Raw genomic sequence first — 22,496 nt, forward strand, 5'->3', positions numbered from 1 at the left:
TCTTGCTACAAAATCACCTTGCCTAGAGCTGTAGTCATATGATTAGCTGCACAGAATTAGTGCCCTTGAATCTTTTCTAAATAAATAGTATGATTTTAAAGATTAATGTGTTAGGATACTTTCTAATTATGATTTGTATTTTGATACCATTATTTTCATTAGTGTTCATAACAAAATTCTAGGCATACAGTGTTCCAATAATATATCCACTACCAGTTTGGCAGTATCCCCCCACCATGTCTCAAGGTCCCATCCCAACCCCACTCACCATCCTATCTTTTGGCAAACTCAGTTCTGCAGGCCAACTCTCAGAGTCTGTTGCCATTGCCATTTATGGGATTTTATCATTGTGTTGTTTGGTTTTATGTTTTTTTTTGTTTTTATTTTGCTTTTTGGATCATACCAGGCAGTTGTCAGGGTCAACTCCTGGCTCTGAACTCGGGAATTACTCTTGGTAGTGTTCAAGGGACCATATGGGGTACAAAGGATTGAACCCAGGTTATTCTTGTGCAAGGCAAGTGCTACTTTTCTGGCCTGCATTGACCATTTGTTTATCTCTTACTATTTTTTATATGAGAGAGATCCTCTATATTTCTCCCTCTCCTTATTGACTTCATTCAACCTTATACCCTTCACATATTCCCAAATAAATTGCAAGTTATGTTTTCTTATATTTCAGTAGTATTTCATTGTTTTTTCTAAACCACAGTATCTTTAGCCACTCATCTGTTCTTAGGCACTTGGGTTATTTCCCACTCTTGACAACTATGAATAGTGCTACAATGAACATAGAAGAGCAAATATCTTTCTGATATACCCTGTTAAGGCTCTTTTTAAAGAAGAAAGTAGTAACTAGACTCTTACAGTAATGTAAGACTTGCACCCTCCTCCTGGGCTCCATGACCCAGAAACTGGGAAGTACAAGTGTATACAGATGATCCCTTTCCATATTTATCCATTACTTTTCCTTTTAGTATGTGACCTGGACTGTGTCATTTTTTTTCTATGTCTCAGTGTAAGCATCTCAGCAGTGTTTAATAATATTTAGATTTTTTTCTCATCTCTCCTCTCTGCTGACAGTGTCTGAACTGAGTTCTCTAGCCTTGTTTCTGCAATATAGGGGAGAAGTGGTAAAACTTGGAAACTTAGAACTAGCCCTGAGTAAACAGGCCTGTAGTAGGGGTACAATGACAATTAAGAAAACAAGATAAGAGGACCTGAGCAATATCACAGTGGGAAGGGCATTTGCCTTGCATGCAGTCATCCCTCATTTGATCTCTACCATCTCAGATGGTTCCCAAACCTGTCAGGAGTGATTCCTGAGTGCAGAGCCAGTAAGTAATCCCTGAGCACTGCCAGATGTGGCCCCAAAACAAAAAGCAAATAATATAGACATAAAAGAAGAAAGTAGAAGATCAGGGGCTCAAAGCCTCATGTACTGAGAGCCCTGTCTTCCACATACAAAATTTATCATTTAGAACCAGTAACACAAGGTGAAGGAGGGAAAACATAATATTCATTTGCCTATGTATATTCTAATCTCTCTGGGCCAGGCCTCCTCATATCAAAAGGGTGAATATCAAAGCAACAGATGATTCAAATTCTCTGGACTCTCTTCTTCTGGCAGATAAGAATGAATATAGTACCCCCACCAATAAGGCTTTCCCCAAGAGTGCCTGCATTCTGGTAATTACAAATTAAGAATCCTATAATCATCTTTTTAATGACCCTTTTCTCAAACTATCATCTTTCTAGCTAAGCTTATTTAATTCCTGGATGTCTTCCTATCTGACAGAGACCAGTGAGACAGGAACTATACAGTAGAATAATCCCCATCCTCTGTGCTATAATAAGTCTAACTTTTAGTTAACTGTGACTCCATCTGAAAATTGTAGAAATTCACCCTCAAGGAAGGATTCTTTAGCATCAGTAGTTATCCAATGTGTGTTGGGCATAATACTAATCATAGACAAGAAATTCCTCTATCCTATATTGCCAGTATGAGTAGAAGCTGTCTTTGAGACAGTCACAGCATTTCTTCTGGAAGAGCAGTCAGTCATCATAGGTTCTGGGGAGCATTTGCTCTCAGATTTCATTCATCAATGCAGTGAGAGACAGAAGGAGACAATAGCTGCCAGTACAAAGAATGGAAAAAATTTGAACAGACCTTTTGGCTTTTTAGAAAGAGATGTCTAGGAAGGAGAGAGAAAGCTTTCCAAACACAATGGTGTAGTTGAACTCTGACTACACAACAGGAGATCAGACTAATCCTGAGTCTCCTCCTGAGAGTTGATCCCCTAGATGGACCCTTATTTCTACCATGACCAGAATAGATGTTCTTCTTCTATGTTTTCAAAAACCAGACTTGGAAAATACTCTTCCAGGGAAGAGATCTCAATCCAAATCATAGAGCTTTTAGAATGAGTATTTCATCTGCAAGGGAGAAGTTGTCCACTTCAACCTCCATGGAGAACTGTCTGTGGGCACCTCAACATGGTCATTATTAGCCTGTTTGCACAGAAGTAGATGCCTCTGGGAGCAGGAAACAGTTTGGGTCGGTTTTGTGTTTCTTTTACCCTGTTAACAGATTTCATGCATTTGATTACAGAAATGGAAGAAATTCATACTCTTTACCATGTCCTTGCTTCTAGGAATTGTTCATCTTAAAACAAGCCAGTCTTTTGTTTTGTTTTGCTGTGACAGGGTAGTGGCCCCAAGAAAAAGGGCAGAGAAAAGCTTGCAGGGGCAAAAACGTATCCCATTCTTTGCCCAACTTCTGAATCTCAGGGTCTCTGGGTTTAAGCCTTTCGAGGCAAAGTCATTGTCTCCTTGGCCAAGGCTAATCCTTTATACTGAAGAGTTCAGGGAGAAGAAAGATGAGAGGAAGGTGTGAACTTGTATACACTGACCTGCACTGTTCTGATTGTACCTCTAGAAATTTAACAATGACTGGTGGATAGGGCGGTTGGTGAAAGAAGGCTGTGAAATCGGATTCATTCCAAGCCCGGTCAAACTCGAGAACATGAGGCTACAGCATGAGCAGCGAGCCAAGCAGGGGAAATTCTACTCCAGGTAGGAGGAAATCGCCAATGTGTAACTAACTGTGCAGGTGACACAGTTAGTCCAGGTACTTCCGGACTGTTTTCATCATCCTTTTATGGAGTGATGAAGTGGGTGAAGAAGACAGTATGGCTGCCCTGAAAAAGAAATGTGAACTGTGGCAAATTTAGAGTTGACAACAGGAGTTTATTTGGAACAGAGTTGGTGTTTGGAACATAAAACCTGTAGCAAGCTGCAGTTTGGCTTAAAGCTGTGGGGTAGGAGAAATAGAAATGGTGAAAGTCAAGTTGAAATTTGCTTAAAAAATTTAAAAACATAATCCTGGGGTCACAATGTTAGTACAATGGATAAGACACTTGAATTTCAGGTGGCCTAACCAGGTTAAATCCTGGGCACCACTAAGTTCCCCTGAGCACAGGGCTAGTAGTATGCCCTGAGTACCAGTGAATGTGACCCCAAAACTACACACCAAAAAAATTTGAAACATACCAGCTTTCAGAATTTTGAGCAGATAGAGCCAACCCATTACATAAGCAAAGCCCAGCTCAACCTTCATGGCAAAACTATCCTGACTGGCACTTTCTTAGTTTCCAGGTAGTCACAGTGAAACTTCTTGAGTGGCTCCTATCTGTGAAGTCAGCTCTTACAGGAAAGCTCTCTCTCTCTCTTTCTCTCCCTCTATCTCTCTGTGTCTCTCTCTGTATCTCTCTATCTCTCTGTTTCTGTCTTATTCTCTCCTCTCAATTTGTGAAGTCAGCTCTTACAGGAAAGCTCTCACTTGCTCTCTTTCTGTTTCTCTTTGTCTCTGTCTCTCTCTCTCTCTCTCTCTCTCTTTATGTCTCTCTCTCCTCTCCCAAGAGCATAGGCCTGAACTTTTTTCATTTTCAGACCCCCTCCTCTGTCCCAGCCCGGAGCTATTTTAGATTAAATTCATTCACCACCCATAATAATACTGCAAATTGTCCACTTGAAAAACTTCATTTGGCTTCAGCTCAGAAGAGAATCCAATTATCTGCCTGTCACTGATGAGAAGAGTGAAGGTCCTCTCTCCTCACAAGTTCCCCATGCTGGTGACTTGGCCACCACTGGCTGTGCTGGGGTCACCTTTGGAAATGACAGTCTCAGGCCTCACTGACAAATGGCCCTTCACGGAGTCTGTTAGCTTCATTTTCACTCACATTGACTCTCAGTTCCACCATTGTAAACACTCCAAGGAAGGCACATGAAGCTGGGGGAAATTGCCTTAGTAGGTGGAAGTGAGATGAGTTATGTGGGGGCTGTTTCTGAACGCTCCCTTGTAGGCATCTTGGGTTGATTTTACCCCTCTTCAGAATCCCTCAGAGGGCTGATCAGGAATAGATTTTCAATTGAATGTCTAAGCCATCAAGTCCAAGACTGTGGCTGCTGGTTCCTCTAGGAAGGAAGGAATGTGCTAGAAACCAGCCTTTTGTGTGAAATAAAAGAAAGTAAAGCCTTTGTTTACTCCAGCTTCTGTGTTATTAGTTTATTTCATTTTATATATATATATATGTGTGTGTGTGTATATATATATGTGTGTGTGTATATATATATATATGTGTGTGTGTGTGTATATATATATATATATGTATATATATATATATATATATATATATATATATATTCTCTTACAGAGATCTGTATTAGTCTTAGAAGAATATTTTGGAAGTAGCAACCAACCATCCATAACACAGATGCTTTAAGGCAGTGGTCCTCAAACTATGGCCCACAGGCCACATATTGTAGGGCCACATATTGTATTTGTATCTGTTTTGTTTCTTCATTGCAAAATAAGATATATGCAGTGTGCATAAGAATTCGTTCATGGGGCCAGAGAGATAGCATGGAAGTGAGGCGTTTGCCTTTCATGCAGGAGGTCATCGGTTTGAATCCCGGCATTTCATATGGTCCCCCTTGCCTGCCAGGAGCAATTTCTGAGCCTGGAGCCAGGAATAACCCCTGAGCACTGCCAGTGTGACCCAAAAACCACCAAAAAAAAAAAAGAGAGAATTCGTTCATAAGTTTTGTTTTTACTATAGTCAGACCCACCAATGGTCTGAGGGACAGTGAACTGGCCCCTGTTTAAAAAGTTTGAGGACCGCTGCTTTAAGGGAACTAGTACTTTTTCCCCTGAAAAAGTATTCTTTTTTTTTTTTTTTTTTTTTTTTGGTTTTTGGGCCACACCCGGCGGTGCTCAGGGGGTACTCCTGGCTGTCTGCTCAGAAATAGCTCCTGGCAGGCACAGGGGACCATGTGGGACACCGGGATTCGAACCAACCACCTTTGGTCCTGGATTGGCTGCTTGCACGGCAAACGCTTCTGTGCTATCTCTCTGGGCCCGAAAAAGTATTCTTTTAGTTCAGATTGCACCCTCATTTTTTGAGACCTCTAACCTATATTTGATGTTCATTCAGCTTTGGATTATTAGGAGCTGTGAGTGGTTTAAATGTACAGGCTTCATGGGGCCAGAGTGATAGTCTAGTGGAGAGGATGTTTGCTTGCACAATGGCCAACTCAAGTTCCCATATGGCCCTGCCGCCCAGCATCCCATATGGCCCATCAAGCACTGCTATGGAATAATTCCTGAGCAAGGAGATCCAAGCACCACCAAGTTTGGCCCCAAAACATTAAGGAAAAAAAAAAAAAGAGGCATCACAGATGAACAAAGCTCACTCATTTCCATTGTAGAATCTTAAAGATCTGATACTGTGCATTTGTTTCTATTATTCTGTTGGCTTTTTGTATATTTCCTCATCTATTGGGATCATGATATCTTAAATATTAGTTTAAAATCTTAGAGGATGGTAAAATTAATTTCCTAGGGAATAGGCATGATAGATGAACAGCTTGGGGGCTAGGTCACTGACACCCTAAAGTTGAAATCCCTGTAAACTTTTGAGCTCCTCAAAATTTGAGAACCAGTTATATAAGCTATAGAATATTAGCTTCATAATTTCTAGGACGTCCCATATGGTCCCCCCAAGCCAGGGGCGATTTCTGAGCACATAGCCAGGAGTAACACCAGAGCGTCAAATGAGTGTGGCCCAAAAAAACAAAACAAAAAACAAAAAACAAAAAAACATAATTTCTTTTTCACTTTGGCCATTAAGAGTTAGTGTTTGGGGCCGGAGAGATAGTATGGAGGTAGGGCGTTTGCCTCTCATGCAGAAAGACAGTGGTTCGAATCCCAGCATCCCATATGGTCCCTTGAGCCTGCCAGGAGCCATTTCTGAGCGTAAAGCCAGGAGTAACCCCTGAGTGCAGCTGGGTATGACCCAAAAGCCAAAAAAAAAAAGAGTTGATGTTTGTCAGTTTGAAGAAAATTTAACCTTTTATAGCAGATTTGTCTGAATCTTTTCAAATTGTTATAAACTCTTCCAAATTTTTTTCTAACCTGTGTATTCCACACAAAAACAAAGCCACACAGTTCAAAATTATGTTGCTGAAGGGTCTCCAGTCATGGTAACTCTCAGTGGGAGAAGAGTGTGGATTTGGCTTTAATTTCTTAGGTGGAGTTTGGCATTTTCTAGAGATTTCTTGTCAAATCATTTCATTTTCCCAGTAAAGTAAACTTAGGACTGTAGTTATAGGTAACAAAGTGATTTGAGGGTTTGCAGAGATTTTTGTGTGTTAATCTGCACTGTGAATCTTGGAGGTAGAAACGGAATTTTTTTTCAAGTAGTCACTTAGAAAGTAAATCATGGGTAGATTTTTTTTTTTTCAGAGATAGGCTCAGGTATTTTTTTGTACTTGTCATTTCATGCACAAAATGAGAAGAAGAAACTACTTCCCAAGGGCTAAAAAGGGAAGTGTTTGGGCCAAAACAACTCAGCAAATTGTTTCTTCTGTCTCCAACTGGGTCCTCCTCACCCAATTCCTATTCTAACATCCATGATCCACTTGGCTTCGTAAGAACCTCTGGGACCATGGATGTCTTCACCTTTACAGATGAGGCAGCAAGATAGAAGTTAGGGAACTTACACAGGGTCACAAAGTTAGAAAGTGTGAGGCTTTGGGAATACTATTAATAATATTCGAGATTTACTCTGATATGCATTGGTTTTGCTATTGCATTTTGCATTGTTTTCTTTGGCCTGTCTCTTTCATCAAAGATTCATTTACATCTGTACAAAACATTTTTTCGCTTAAGAGATTTATTTTTCATCTGTCATCTTCAGAGTTTTGATTTGAGAACCTAACCAGATTTCAGTATATTTAAACTCTTACTATGTAAATTAAAAATAAATCAATAGAAGTCAAAGGCAACAGAATGAGGGCACAGCTCAGGAGAGAGTTTCAGTGGAGTTTCTATAGAATTAAAAGTTCAGAACGTTTTGCATCTTGATTGTGTCGGTTCTTAGGACTATTTGAAATAGTTATATACAAGTTCTAAGACTTATTTATTTTTAAAATTCAAAACACTAGGCTTCAAGAGAAATTAGACTTAACACTTGGGAAAAAATTAAAACTTCTTTGAGAAAATGTTATGGTTCTGATTGTGAGTATAAACTATTTCTAGAAATTCCACATTTTATTACTTTTACATGGGTCTCTGTCTCCTATAAATGTACTGGAATATTTTTTAAGAATGTTTAAAATTGTTTTAATTAAAAAATACTTAAAAGCTGTACTTTTTTTTCACTGGTTGCTTACAGCTTTAGAAGTTTGTTTTAAGCATTAAAATTCCAGTGGAACTGCAATAAAATGCAGCTTCTAAGTGGAATGTCTGCCTTACTATTAATATTTACTGAAGAAAATGTTGCCCTTTGATGCATAGACACCAGCAGTTCATTCAGCTAAGTCTGCTTGGTTGTAATAAATGTCAAGCAATAAGATTGTCTGGCCAAAATTCCAGGCCCATCTTTTAAAATGCTCCCTTCCTCCTACTTCTCAGAAGAGACTCTTTAGTATTCTGGAATTGAGTATGTAGAGGCCTGACCCAAAGTCTTAGTGGTTTTGTTCTAATATTAGCTGCAAAGTTTCTTAAGACGCTAAAGTATGTCTTTAGAGTATCGAACAACTACAAAGTTTGGTTGTTCTGAAATAGAATCCGATTGTTTGGATTAACCAGGCTAAGGCGTTCATTTAACCAAGTTTGAGATATATTCTAATGGCTACTTAGGGCACATTCCTTCTCCTTGGTTTTATTTTATTTTATTTTATTTTATTTTGGGGGGGGTCACACCCAGCAGTGCTCGGGGGCTACTCCTGGCTCTACGCTCATAAATCGCTCCTGGCAGGCTCGGGGGACCATATGGGATGCCAGGATTCGAACCACTGTCCTGAATGCAAGGCAAGTGCCTTACCTCCGTACTATCTCTCCGGCCCCTGGTTTTAAAGCTGAGCAAATATTGGTATCATTGGGTCTTTCTTTTCAGTTAAGTTATTCACAAAAACTCCTAGATTTCCCCTCCAACTCTACAAAGACTGGAGAGGGAACTACTGATTTTTGGATTTAGCCTTGAGACCCCCAGCCTTGCATACATCAGAAGCAAAGCAAGTGCTGCTGTTGGTGGGGAATTGGCAAGCAGCAGACATTGCCGCCTCTCTTGCATTCTCTCAGGGTCCTTTAAAATTAACCCTGGAATTGGGAACAGAGGCTATTTCTCTGATTGTTGCTAGAACTCTGGCAATCTCCAGAGGAAAATTATTGTTTGCTTCTTTGTGTGAAACAGGAACCTACAGTTCAATAAAAACACAATGAGTAATCATAGTTTTATTGAGCAATAACAAATGTTTTAATAATATCTACTGTGGGTATCAGAGTTAATATGAATTTTTGCTTTACTCCAGTAAATCAGGAGGAAATTCATCATCCAGTTTGGGTGACATAGTTCCTAGCTCCAGAAAATCGACGCCTCCATCCTCGGGTAAGTTGGAGATGGTCCTGAACAGCACGCCTTGCATATCATGCTTTCCTTAACCTGATGGTTGCTGGGTAAGCCCCCCCTCTTGGAGTGGGAAAAGGGATCAGCAATAAGAAGAACCATCACTCGGGAATAATATGGAGTCTTGAATTCCTGGATTTGGAAAAATAAATAAATAAGAGGACATAGGCTGGGATGTGTGGCTGACGAAGGCCAAAGTGTACTTCACGGTACAGCCTGTTCCCATCTGTGAGAACCAGAGCAGCAAATGGGTGACCCACCTAACACACACACACACACACACACACACACACACACACACACACACACACACACACACACACCATGCCATGGCTTCCAGATTAAATGAAAAAATAAAAATGGATGATAATTTTAGGAACATGAGAAAAGAAGAAAGTGATGAAGGAGTGAACGGCTTCATGACATACACTTGAAAGAATCTGTGGCAGATGCAAAAGTCTCAACAACAACAAAAAAATGGAAATGCCCGTGGGAAGAATAACTCTTATTTGCTTTTTCAGGTTGTAGAGGATAATGCCAAATTCTAGTTGCATTTGAGAAAAACAACTAGTGTATCAGTAGAAGCAAATACTATGTGTACCTTAGGAAGGAAGGAAGAGAGGGAGGGAGGGAAGGAGGAAATAAAAAGAAGAAAGGAGGGGCTAGTGCAGTGGGGCAGCAGTAAGGCATTTGCCTTGCATGTGTCTGATCTAGGACAGACTGCAGTTAGATCCCCTGTCGTCCCAGATCATCTCCCAAGCCAGGAGCGATTTCTGAGTGCAAAGCCAGGAGTAACCCCTGAGAGTCATCAGGTGTGGCTCAAAACACAAAATAAATAAATAAATGAATAAAAATAGAAGAAAGGAGAAAAAGGAAGGAAGGGAGAAGGGATGGAAGAAAGGATGGAAAGAAGGAAAATAGGAAGGAAGAGGGGAAAAAAGGAGGGAGGGAGAAAGGGAGAGAAGGACGGAAGGAAGAAGTTATTTATTTGAAATTTGAACTCAAATGGCTATTTATTTGGTTCAATTGGACAGTAATTAAATTCTGTGCAGAATTGGGAGTTCTCTTAAAAAAAATCTGCTGCTTTGTATGAAAACAAAGTCTTAATTTGCTGAGGGATGAAACTGAGAGACAGGAAGATTCTGATTGTGGATATGAACAAAGAAAATTCCAGAGATGACTATGAGAAGGTGGGAAGAGGTAAATGACACAACACTGTCTGCATGGAAGAAGGAAGGAACTGGTGCCCACTCAACTGTGGTGCCTTGAGCCCAATACTCTGTGCTACTGCTCATGCTTCATTCCTGGCTGAGAGCAGCTATTTGAGTCTCAACAAGGCCCTCTTGGCACAAACCACAGGACTCAGCATGTGAAGCTGGCATGCAGAGGCAAAGAAATGATTCCAGGTGGATCTGGATTTCAGAAACTAATTACCTGGGTCTTGGCATCATTCTCAGTTGTTCAAAATGAAGTGTATTTCAAAAGTCCAGCCCAAGAAGATGTTCAGTGCAACTGTCTTTATTGAGCCACAGGGGTAGTAGTTGTTTGTGAATGCAGTAGGGCCTGAAGATTCTCCATGGTGCTTCTTCCATCTTGTTGTAGATCATCATTGTGGAGCCTAAGCTCCTCTGTAGGTAACTGTAACCATAGCAAAGACCCTCAAGTCACAGAGGATCTCCATAGGCACTCACAGAGGAAGAAGCTACAATCCTCTGAACTGCGGCCGAGTTCAGCTTGTCTCTGTTGACCACAAAGCCATGCCTTCCTGTAGATTCCTTTGGACTTTTAACTCGGAAGCACTCCAATTTGGGAGCTGGAACGAGACTGGTAGTGTCTCTGTGAAATAAGGTTTCATTTTGGTGTTGCCAGAGGTTTGTCTTTACCAACATTCGAGTTCAGTGAAGAGCTGATCATAGGATGATTCTGAAATATTCTCCCAGTTTCACAAAGAAACTTTTTTTTCTGGAAAAAAAAAGTGAGGTACTTTTTGAACTAGAGAGAGTCCATCAGAAAGGTGCCTTGTCTTCTGTCTAATTTTCATGTCATAGCACAGGGCATCTCAAGGAAAGTTCCAGAAGAGTTTCCTCAGAGGTTCGTCCATCCCAGTTCTGAGGAAAATAGCCTCACCTAGCCACAGTGGATTGGCCTGGACTTAAAATAGTCATCTTTGCTGCCATATAATTCAACTTTTCATAAGCTTTAGCCTAAATAAATTCAATAGACTAGGATGTTCTCAAGGGTTGGAAAAGAAAATCTTTCCACCTACATCTGTCATAAGAAAGTGGCTAGCTGTGTAACAAGCACCTAAATATTTTTACACGGGTGTCCCATACTAACCAAACAAGCTAAGGGACTTAGGGTCAAACTGAAATTTATGTTTCTGAAAATATCTCCAAAGCTCTCTACCAGAAAAGTAAATAAGGAAATGGGAGTGTGCCAGTGAGGAAGACTGGGGACCCAGTTTTAATTTGTAGATGGTTTATTTCACATGAATACCAGCGTCAAATTTGGAATATCTCTCAGCATATGAACTTTCTCCTGAGCTTGAGAGAAAAGACAGGACAGCGAGCAAGGCATATACCTTGCACGTAGCTGACCAGGCTTCAAGCCCCAGCACCAAATAGGGTCTCTCCCAAATCTCACCAGAAGTGATCCCTTCCAGGATTAATATATACTTTTAGGTATAGCTCCCAAACCAAAATAAATCACTAAAAGAACAATCAAGTAGAGTTTATAAAACAGTGAAAAGAAAAGAAATCAACGTGCTTCTTGACTCTCTTAGGAACATTTTTTCATGAGTTTTGAAAGAGGCCCAAACTTTCATAGTTCTTTGTGTCACTGCAAATGTTATCCAGCTGATATTCTTGAGAAGTTAGACCTAGTCCATGGGAGAGTTCCTATGTGCGGAACCCTGAGTCCGTAGTACAGTCCTAGAGCAAACCTGATCAGGCTCAGTGTATGGAGCACTGAGCACCCCACAATGTCACAGCCAAACTCTTTCTCCTTTGGAGTGCCTACCTCCACTTAGGCAATCTCAATTCCAAAAAAAACAGAGGAACACTGTCCGTTGCGTCTAGCTTAGTAAGAAATGGAAAATAAAAGATCATACAGAGATTTGCCAAAAGGAAACATACTTCAGACCCTACACTGACATGGTTTGGGCATTTGGGTCCCTGGAGGGACAGGTTCACCCTGGGGCACAGTTGACAGTCTTGTCTGCTGGAGTCTAGCTCAGTCCTAAGCACAACCTGACCTGTGCTCAGAAGAGCCAGCTTGCACTATAAGGTACTGCCTTCCCAGTGCCTTCTGGGGGGGGGGGCTCCCTCATCACACAGCGGCCAGAGCTTCAGGCCACCATGAAAGAGCAATGCCAGGTCCTGGCTCTATCACAAATTAAGAGGTCTAAGTTTACAGGGGCCAGTCACATAATATCCCTAACCCCTGCAAAATGGAGCATTTTTCATTTTCTCTGGCACTGGCTTGGAAATGTCCATGGCAGAGAAGGAGCCTGATTTGAGTCTACCCAGCGTGTGTCCCTTCTATCCAGTGCATTGTGGTCCTGGTTAACGAGCCCACCCATGTCATTGGAGGCCAGTCTATGGGAGTCCTGGATGAGCTTGTCTGTTAAACTCCACCATAGAGCAATTTTCTGGGGAGCTCAATAGTCTGATATCTCAGGTGTCCTAACACTGGGAACACTGCTCTCCTTGGAAAGCAAAGGATCCATGTGGCAAAAAAGGACCTAGAAGAACAGCTCTGGCTTGGGGGAAGCAATCCCTGGTAGGGGCTGGGATTAGGTCATAGAGACAGGATCCATTTCTGAGTCATGGATCTGGCCAGACAGTTTAAGTTCCTTAAACTCCTTTACATTTCAAGAGTTTATCTTTTAAATCTTAAACATTAGAGCATTGGTGTGGAGTTTTAAAGTATTTTTCTGAGAGACAGCACCAGCAGCTGAGTGCAGGCTTTACATGTGGGAGACCTGGATTCAAGCCCTGAGCACCCCTAGGAATAACCCGAAGCACCATCAAGTGTGGCCTAAAAACAAAGAAACAAAAAGAACAGTAAAAGTAATTTTTAAAAACTATGTGCCACTCTAGTTCTACAGTTAATACAGTCCCACAGGCATTGCACATGGAACATTTTATCTTTATCTTTTCCCTTTTATATAAGGGAAGGTCTTCAATTCACATTTATGCTGTATTTTCAGGTGCAAAGATTTTATAAGTCAAAGCTGATTGTGCAAGCCCAAGCCTCTCACATTCCAGAAAAGCAGATCCCAATGGCCTTGACCTCTGGGTCTTGATACCTTTTCGCTCTGACTCTTTATATAAGCCCTTAGAAATCTGATGTCATTTTGTGGGGTTCATAATATTTGGGGATCACTGGATCCTGAGATATCCAGTTAGATCCTGAGATACTTCAGCCATACTCACACACAGCACCTCAGAATCACTGTAATCCTGCCATTCTTATTTCCCTTGTTTTGCCCTCCTCAGTGGTAACTCAGTTTAGAATTTGTTTGCTTGTCTATTTTTCTTTTGGACCACACCCAGCATTGCTCAGGGCTTATCCTGGCCTCAGCACTCAGGGACCATTCCTGACAGTGCTCAGGGAACCATAGAGGATATTGGGGATCAAACCCAGATCAACACGTGCAAGGCAAGCATGCTACCTGCTGTATTATCTCTCCAGCCCCTCTAGAATTTTCCAGTCTCTCTTCTCAAGGTGCCTGATGCATTGACATTCAACTTTTTTTTTTCCTCTGCATTTGCACACAAAAAAAATCAAAATAAGAAATACGAGGCAGATTACAATAAAGGTTTCTGGTGCAAATATTTACTACATAAAAGCTGGTTTAAAATCTTGAGAAAAATGAACCTAAGTGCTCTGGCTTGCACTTTCAGAAATGACAACTGGTACAGGAAATATTGATATTGCCTTTGAAACTAGATGGAAGCTGCTTTTCTAAATGCTAATATAAAGCATCAAACAACCAAGGTGTTCTAGCCAAGAGACATGACAGTGGAACATTCTGTCTGTCAGATCTGCATTTTTACATGTGCTTTACCTTTCCATTGCCATGGTTCACTGTGCTGGACCCTCACAATAGATTGCTGGTGATGGTTAGTTAGATTTGTGGGCATTTGTTTTACTTAAAAATATTTTTTTAATTTTATAATCCTTTTCCTCTCCTGTCTACCTGATGCTTTTTGAATTGTTTGTCTGTATATAGCTATAGACATAGATGCTACTGGCTTAGATGCAGAAGACAATGATATTCCAGCAAACCACCGCTCCCCTAAACCCAGTGCAAACAGTGTAACGTCACCCCACTCCAAAGAGAAAAGAATGCCCTTCTTTAAGAAGGTAACTGTGATTCCCAGCTCCCCTCTGTGCACCCGCTCAGTCGCATTGCGTCACCCTTCTAGTCCCGTCGACTGTCTGCGTCCTTTGACAAGCCAGTAACATGCATGCTCTGTTATTCTTTGTTTCTCTTCCACGCTGCTGTAGCTAAACAGAAGCAGAAATCGGTAAGTGTGCACCAACATAAGCTATGTTTATCCTGCCACTGGCATCATTAGCATAAAGCCCACCGTTTTCTGCAGTACCATCATTTATGTCTTCAAAGAAGAACCTACCAAAAACACTAATTGGGTCCATACATTTCCAAGCAGCTAAATTTAGGGAGTGGCCCATTCAAGCACCATTACAGTACTTATCCTTTTTGATGGAATAATAGCTACATCCCCCAAGGGAATCTGTTGAAATCTTGCAAGATGTCAAACACTGACAGTTCCCCCCCCCATAATGCACCTCTCCCGTGCATGCTTCTTCTGTCTTTGGTTCTTCCACCCCCTCACTCCAGAAATCTAACTGATAATCAGTCATAGTTAGACCATGAAGGTTCTAATTTATGATACCCAGTCACATCATAGCTTGTACTGAAAAAAAAATTCCATTTTGAATTTAGTCAGTATTTAAACTTCTAATCCACTAGGTGCAAAATGTACAGATGAACAAGACCAGTGGAAAACTGCAGGCTTGTTTTGGCGGTTTACTGTGAGTCTTTTCTATTGTCATGTATAAATTCTTTCCCCATCTCTCACCTCCTCCATTGGTCAGGTGTCAGCTTCATCCAGGTTGTCCCCTAAGCTATTCTAGAGCCTTTGCAGGGGGCCAGCTTAGTTGCTGCCCATACACCTGACTTCTATGGCCTGTTACCTCTCAACACCAGGGGTTTTGCCCAACTGACCACTACTCTCTCCAGTTTCTATTCTGTCCCATCTTCCCACACCATTGTCCCCAGCTCAGGCTCCAAGACTGGTACCCACTCAGATTCCCACTCCCAAGCTCCAGTTGTCCTCTGCATATTGGTCTTTGGCTTTTGTGCAGGAGCTCTGGAAGTCTTCCATAGGCCGTCAGAACTGCAATATTTCATTTTGATCAAGAAGTGAGATGTGGTTTGCTATGCAAGACCTTGGCATTGCAGGCAAAAATCTCCAACTCCTGGATATCATGAAAGCCCAGAGGCCCAAGTTCAATATGCTTCCCTGCCAAGGGCCCCCTTTCTGGTCTTGTCTGTCCTCATCACCACTAAGACCTACAGCCAAGTGACTCACCATAGCTCCTTGTCCAGAAACCCAGCAAAGCCATGGCTGGCATTTACTACAAGTTTGTGCACTCTTATATCCTTGAACTTTAAACATGTTTATGACAACTGATGTTGAATGGAGTGAGCAGAAATTTTTATAAAATCATATTATTGGCAGTAGCTCACAAAGTACCGGTATTCCATCAAATAAGGTAATTTCTGTAGCCACCCTATGCAGAGTGGACTGACTGCCAGCAGGGGCAATCCTTTGCCAGTTGGGAGTCATAGATCAAAGGCACCAAAGACTTAATCAGTTCTGGGCCATGTATAATGCAAAACCTTGAAATAAAATTTCTTGGTAGCTGTTACTAAAATGCATGCAATTTATATTTCTAATGAATTTCTAAAATGTCAGGCAATACACTCTTGCACTGTGTAGTCATCAGGACTTGTCTTCTAAATGTTTCCAACATGACCCCAGGTGGTATCAAAGGAATCATTGAATATGCTTATGATGCCTTCGGCACTGGTATTCATTCTTCTTATGTTATTGATTATGTGGTCAAGTTTGATGTAAAGTTCAAAAGCAAAAATTCAACCTGTGATGGAATAAGAAGGTTTATGTTCCATGTACTAGGTTGTTTTTAGAGTGGTGCTTGTGTGATTTTTGTGCTCTCACTGTATTATGTTTGTCTTTTTATTTTCTCTGTTTAAAAATGTGCTCTATTGTGCCTATTAAAATTCATTTTCAACAGCAGGAAAAAATTTCAAGCAGTAAAATTTGACAGTTCAGTCAAAACAGTAAAGTTTTCCCATCTGATAATACTGTTCCTGACCATTGATGAAATTTAAGGTAGAAGCTTTTTAATTTGTGATGCTATTATTCTCCCCTTAAGTGAATTAAATTCAAAGTCCAAAAGTTTAACAATGGGCCAATTTTAGTGACCCTGAAATGTTCTCCAACTATAGCCTGATGTAAAACATCATATTTATACATCAGTTTATCAAATTCTTAAAATAGTTTAAGGATTGTTAAACTATGCTTTGCCTGAGTTGTAAAACGTCTTCAGACATTCCTTGATAGAGAGATTTCTATCACCGTGATTTGTTTATCCAACTATCTAAAGCCACTTCAGTTCTGTAATAGGAAATTCGAGGAGGCCATTTTACATTTTTTGCTTTCAAAACAACCAATTTAATATAATGAAATGAGCTGTTACCAAATAGTGGGGAAATTTTAATATTAATCATTGTTTTCTATTGAAAACAATGAAACTAAAAAACGTTTGAAAGTTGTCAAAAATTGTTCTAAAACTTAGTTCCCCATAGTTCTCTTCCAAAATAAAAAGGGAAATTGTGTCATAAATTACTTATATCACAAAAACATCACTTGAACACCCTAGAATCGTACTAGACAAGCAAATCAATAATACCCCTTTCTGGCTCCTCAAGTCTGTTTGAATATATTGTCATACATTCACTCCTGCCTTCGAAGTCTTCCCACTGTAACTTCCAAGGTTTAAGAACCAGAAGTGAGAAACTATGCCTTACTCAAGTATGACTAGTGGCCCTGACAATCAGGGCAAGCAAGCATCCTCATTTAATCTCCCACTGTAAAATGGGATTTTTGAAGTATTTGGTAGAGTAATGATGCTATGAAGTGAGCTTTTATCCAGGTAAGACCAACAACTAAGATGCAAAAGTAGGGTCACTTTTCTTCTCTTGCATTAACCTTGCTAATTTTGCTCGCTGACTTAAAAAAAGGTTAACCCGGAAGTATACCTGAAACACAGGATCACTTCCGGTTGTGGCCTGCAGCACCTTTTTTTCTGCATGAGGATTGCTTCTGTCTGTCCTACCAACTCATCTTTGTTCCAAAGCAGCATCCCCTGCTTTAGAGATGAACAGCTGACACACACACACACACACACACACACACACACACACACACAAACACCTCACCCACAGACATTTCAGTGACTGGAAAGGAAAAGTTGAAAGAAATAAACCCACCCATCTGGGAAATGGGTTTATTTCATTAAAGAAGCACATTGCAAGCGCTGTGCAGAGCTTGGATGGCTGAGCTCAGCCAGGTCAGTTTCCCTTGCTAGAGAGCATCAGTCTGAAGTTCTCTTCTCTCTCTGTAGACAGAGCACATGCCGCCCTACGATGTGGTCCCCTCCATGCGCCCTGTGGTCCTGGTGGGCCCATCCTTGAAAGGCTACGAGGTAAGTTGCTGCACTTGACCTTCATGCACAGAGCTGCTCACTGACTCCAAGCCCATCTCTGAGACTAGGGTGTTAAGCGCCCACACCTGATGTGTCCCTAGTTGTGCTATTTGTCATCACTTAGTGTTTGTGAGCTATACCCAGCTATGCTCAACGATTGCTCCTGACACTATAGGATCATTCCCAGTGGTCCTCAGGCACCATTTGGGGTGCCGGGGATAGATCTTGGGAAAGGGAATATATGATTTTTCCAACCATAGTAAAAGGGGACAAAATTAGGGAGGATTGATAGTACAGTGCATAGAGTGCTTGCCTTGAAGGCAGCTGCTGACCAGGGTTTGATCTCCAGCATCCCATATGGTCCCCTGATCTTCCCAGGAGTAAGATTCCTGAGTGCAGAGCCAAGAGGAGCCCCTGAGCACTGCCAGGTGTGGCCCAAAACAACAACAAACAAATAAAAATGTTTTTCCTAATTAGTGATATTTATTATAATGCTTCACTGTTGGCTCCATTGCAGGTCACAGATATGATGCAGAAAGCGCTCTTTGACTTCCTGAAGCACCGATTTGAAGGGCGGTGAGTAGTACCAAATAATGACTTTGTTTGGAAGCTGACAAATCCTGGGTGGGACTGGCACCTGTGATCCCCAGAGAAAACTCAAGTCTCCCTGGGCAGAAGTACCTGTGAACTCGACCTGACTGGATAAATATCAGACTGCCTCAGCTCTGGATAATCCAATTCATTATTACTCTTTCCCCTACCTTGGGGAGCTGAAACTCTTCTGTTAGATAGGCCACAAGGCTGCCCTGTTTCGGTTTGGTTAATTTGGATTGATTTGGTTTGGAGGGCCATTCCTTGGTCTGTGCTCAGGGCTTACTCCTGGCTCTGTGTACAGGGATCACTTATGTCTCACAGGATCATATAAGATACTGGGCATCAAACCTGGGTCAGCCATGTACAGGGCAAGTTTCCTACCCACTATACTATCTCTCTGATCCCAAGCTCAGTATTTTTAGCAAGGTAAACACACTCTATCTCCTCTCCAAGCATGTCATATTCCCACCCACATTCCAATACTACAGAACACAATTGAAGTTGCTTTCATTGTTCTACTAGATTTGAAAAGGGAAATCAGCCCCCCCCCACCAACCTTGGCGGGTGTCCCGCCCCTTAAGGAAGTCGTCACTACCTTGGCTCCGCCCTTAAGGAAGTCGTCACTGCCTCGGCCCCACCTCTACCCCTACCTCACCAATGATTTGTGTTATCGTAGCGGAAGTCCAGCCCTCAAGGACTCTCCTTCCCCTCCCACTTCCCATCCTATATAAGGGGGTGACTAGGGACCCACGCGGTCTTTGGTTCTGGTCCTACTCTGGGAATCCATAGACCCTGGCCATTCCGAATGGTCAGTATTAAAGCACTTTTCAAAGCATTTGCTGGAACTCATCAGCCTCTTCATTTCTCTGCTCTGGGCAGCTAGATTAGGACGTCCGAATCTTTCAGATTCATATTTACTAGATGATTCCTTCTTGGCACATACCTGCTCTTATAGCCATTCTGGAGAGAGAAAGCATTAGTTTACATGACTGTGACTTGGGGGCTGCAATGTCACCCATCTTTGCAAAGCATTTTTCTAGTTATATTGACTTTTACCATGAATTGACATGAGCCAGGAGAGCAACTTTTATAGCAGAGAAGATACCGTCAGTTTTCAAGTCAGAGACTGAGACTAAATAAAGAAAACAGAAATTGTTTCAAGGTTTTTTGTTGTTGTTGTTGTTGTTTTTGTGTGTGTGTGTTTTAGTTTCTTTTTTTAAAGAAATATCTTTATTTAAGCACCATGGTTATAAACATGTTTGCACTTGGGTTTCAGTCATAAAATGTACACCCTTTTACACCCCTCAACCTTCCTGCCACCAATGTTCTGCACTTTCCTCCTCCTGTACTCCCTTACACCCTGCCTGTTTTTGAAACAGACTTTCTATTTCTGTCACTCACTATCATGATAGTTGTTAGTGTAGTTATTTCTCTCACTGTGCTCACTACTCTATGTGGTCAGCTTTATAACATGGGCTGGTTCTTTTGGTTCTTGTCTTTACTGTCTATGGGTATTATTATCATATAGTCTTGGATTTTTGTTTGTTTGTTTGGTTGTTGGTTGGTTGGTTTTTGGGTCACACCCGGCAGCACTCAGGGGTTACTCCTGGCTCTATGCTCAGAAATCGCCCCTGGCAGGCACGGGGGACCATATGGGATGCCGGGATTCGAACCACTGTCCTTCTGCATGGAAGGCAAACGCCTTATCTCCATGCTATCTCGCCGGCCCCTTATTGAATTATTAAAAATCACAATCCACTGAACACAGCTGACCATCCTCAGAGAACAAATCCTAGTATTCCAAAATCTTTTTGCATGTGTTTCTCTCCCTCTGACTTATCTCACTCAACATAATAGCCTCCATGTCCATCCATGTATAGGCAAATTTTATGAATTCATCTTTCCTAAAAACTGAATAGTATTTTATTGTGTAAATGTACCACAGTTTCTTTAGCCTTATCTATTGTCTGGCAGCTGGGTTGTTTCCAGATTCTGGCTATTGTAAATAGAACTGCAATGAACATAGGCGATCAGAGGGCATTTTTGTATTGTGTTTATTTATTCATAGGGTATATGACTGGGAGTGGTATTGCTGGATCAAATGGGATCTCAGGGGCCAGAGCAGTAGCACAGTGGTAGGGTGTTTGCCTTGCACGCGGCTGACCTAGGATGGACCTTGGTTCCATCCCTGGCATTCCATATGGTCCTCTAAAACTAGGGGCGATTTCTGAGCACATAGCCAAGAGTAACCCAAGTTGCACCGGGTGTGGCCAAAAAAAAACTAAAACAAACAAAAAAATGGGACCTCGGTATCCATTTTTTGAGGAATATCCACATTGTTTTTCAGAAAGACTGCATGTGAAGGCATTCCCACCAGAAGTGAATGGTAGTTCCTTTCTCCCCACATCCAGGCCAGCACTGATTGCTCAATCAGAACTGATTGTTCTTTCTGATGGTGCAGTCTCTGTGGAGTGAAATGATACCTCATTGTTGTTTTGATTTGAATCCCCTAATGATTGTGATGTGGAACATTTTTTAATGAGTCTCTTGGTCATTTGTATTTCTTCTTTGAGGAAGTGTCTTTTCATTTCTTCTCCCCATTTTTGATGGGTTAGTTATTTTTCCTTTTTAAGTCCTCTCAGTACCTTGTATATCTTAGATATTAGCCTCTTATCTGATGGGCATTGGATGAATAGTTTCTCCCATTCTATGGGTGACCTTTGTGTACTAGTCCTTGTTTCCTTTGAGCTGCAGAAGCTTCTCAGTTTAATGTAATTCCATTTGTCTATCTCTACTTTCAGTTATTTAGATAGTGATGTTTTCTTTAGTCTCATTGTCATTGAATGTTTTAGCTACATTTTCCTCTATATACCTTATAGTTTCAGGTATAATATCAAGGCCTATAATTCATTTTGATATGACCTTTGTACATGGTCTTTGATGGGGGTTTGAGTTAGCTTTTTTGTATGTGGTTGACCAGTGTCCCAACACCACTCGTTGAAGAGGCTTTCCTTACTCCATTTTGTGTTTCTTGCCCTTTTGTCAAAGATTGTTTGTATGTCTGGGGGTCATTTTCTGAATCTTCAAATCTTTTCCATTGATATGAGGGTCTGTCTCTATTACAGTACCATGCTGTTTTAATAACTAATCCTTTGAAATACCATTTAAAGTTAGGGAAAGTGATGCCTCCCATCTTATTTTTCCTAAGGATTGCTTTAGCTATTTGTGGGCAAATATTATTCTAAATGAACTTCAGGAATGTTTGAACTACTTCTTACAAGAATGTTATGGATATCCTTAAAGGGACTGCATTAAGTCTGTGCAATGCTTTGGGGAGTCTAGGATTTTCTAAATACAGTAGTATGTCATCTGCAAACAGTGAGAGCTTGACTTCTTTCTTTCCTATCTGGATGCCCTTGATATCTTTTTCTTGCCTAATTGCTATGGCAAGTACTTCAAGTGCTAATGTTAAATAGGAGTGACGAGAGGGGGAACCTTGTCTTATAGATTTTAGAAGAAAGGCTTTCAGGTTATCTCCATTGAATACAATATTTGCCATAGGCTTATGGAAAATGGTCTTGATTATATTAAGAAAAATTTCTTCTATTTCCATATTGTTGAGCATTTTTATCATGAATGGATGTTATACTTTATCAAATGCTTTCTATGCTTCTATTGATGTAATCATGTTTCTTATTTTTTATTTTGTTCATATGGTATATTATGTTGATTGACTTGCATATGTGCTGCCAGTTAGCTTTGGTCTGACAGTTCCAGAGGATTTATTTTTTTATCTACTTCAGGGAAGTGGGGAACACAAACTGGCATACATAAAAATATGAAGAAAATGAGATCACACAATGAATGTATGGAGAAACAGCATTCTGACAAGCATGTTCCAAATTTAATCTCCAAGCTAGGAGTTTTTAAGGGGTAAAATGCCAGTCACAGGTATGAGCAAAATGTCCACATTGACAAACTACAGAAGTTCTAGTAAACAGAAACATTAGCAGTAGGCCTGTTAGATATACATAACAAATTAATTGACTAGGCAGCTTTGGTGGAAGGATCTATTTGAGTAGAAGTCCTGAGTTAGAAGGGAGAATGTTTAGT

At 41.0% G+C, this 22,496-nt stretch overlaps 1 protein-coding gene across 3 annotated transcripts in view; it reads left to right on the forward strand.

Annotated features, from left to right (window-relative positions):
- Positions 1–22,496, forward strand: part of CACNB2 (calcium voltage-gated channel auxiliary subunit beta 2) — a 296,476-nt gene that overhangs the window by 261,088 nt on the left and 12,892 nt on the right. For 2 of the 3 annotated variants that reach the window (XM_049777772.1, XM_049777773.1), the window contains 5 exons: positions 2,936–3,072; positions 8,872–8,948; positions 14,203–14,336; positions 17,709–17,789; positions 18,307–18,365. In XM_049777772.1, the coding sequence (XP_049633729.1) occupies positions 2,936–3,072; positions 8,872–8,948; positions 14,203–14,336; positions 17,709–17,789; positions 18,307–18,365 (488 nt within the window). Of the gene's footprint in view, positions 1–2,935; positions 3,073–8,871; positions 8,949–14,202; positions 14,337–14,480; positions 14,501–17,708; positions 17,790–18,306; positions 18,366–22,496 lie in introns of all 3 variants that reach the window. The other variant, XM_049777775.1, reaches the window with a different exon arrangement.

The sequence above is a fragment of the Suncus etruscus genome, chromosome 7 (genome assembly GCF_024139225.1).
Source record: "Suncus etruscus isolate mSunEtr1 chromosome 7, mSunEtr1.pri.cur, whole genome shotgun sequence".
NCBI classification, from domain to species: Eukaryota; Metazoa; Chordata; class Mammalia; order Eulipotyphla; family Soricidae; genus Suncus; species Suncus etruscus.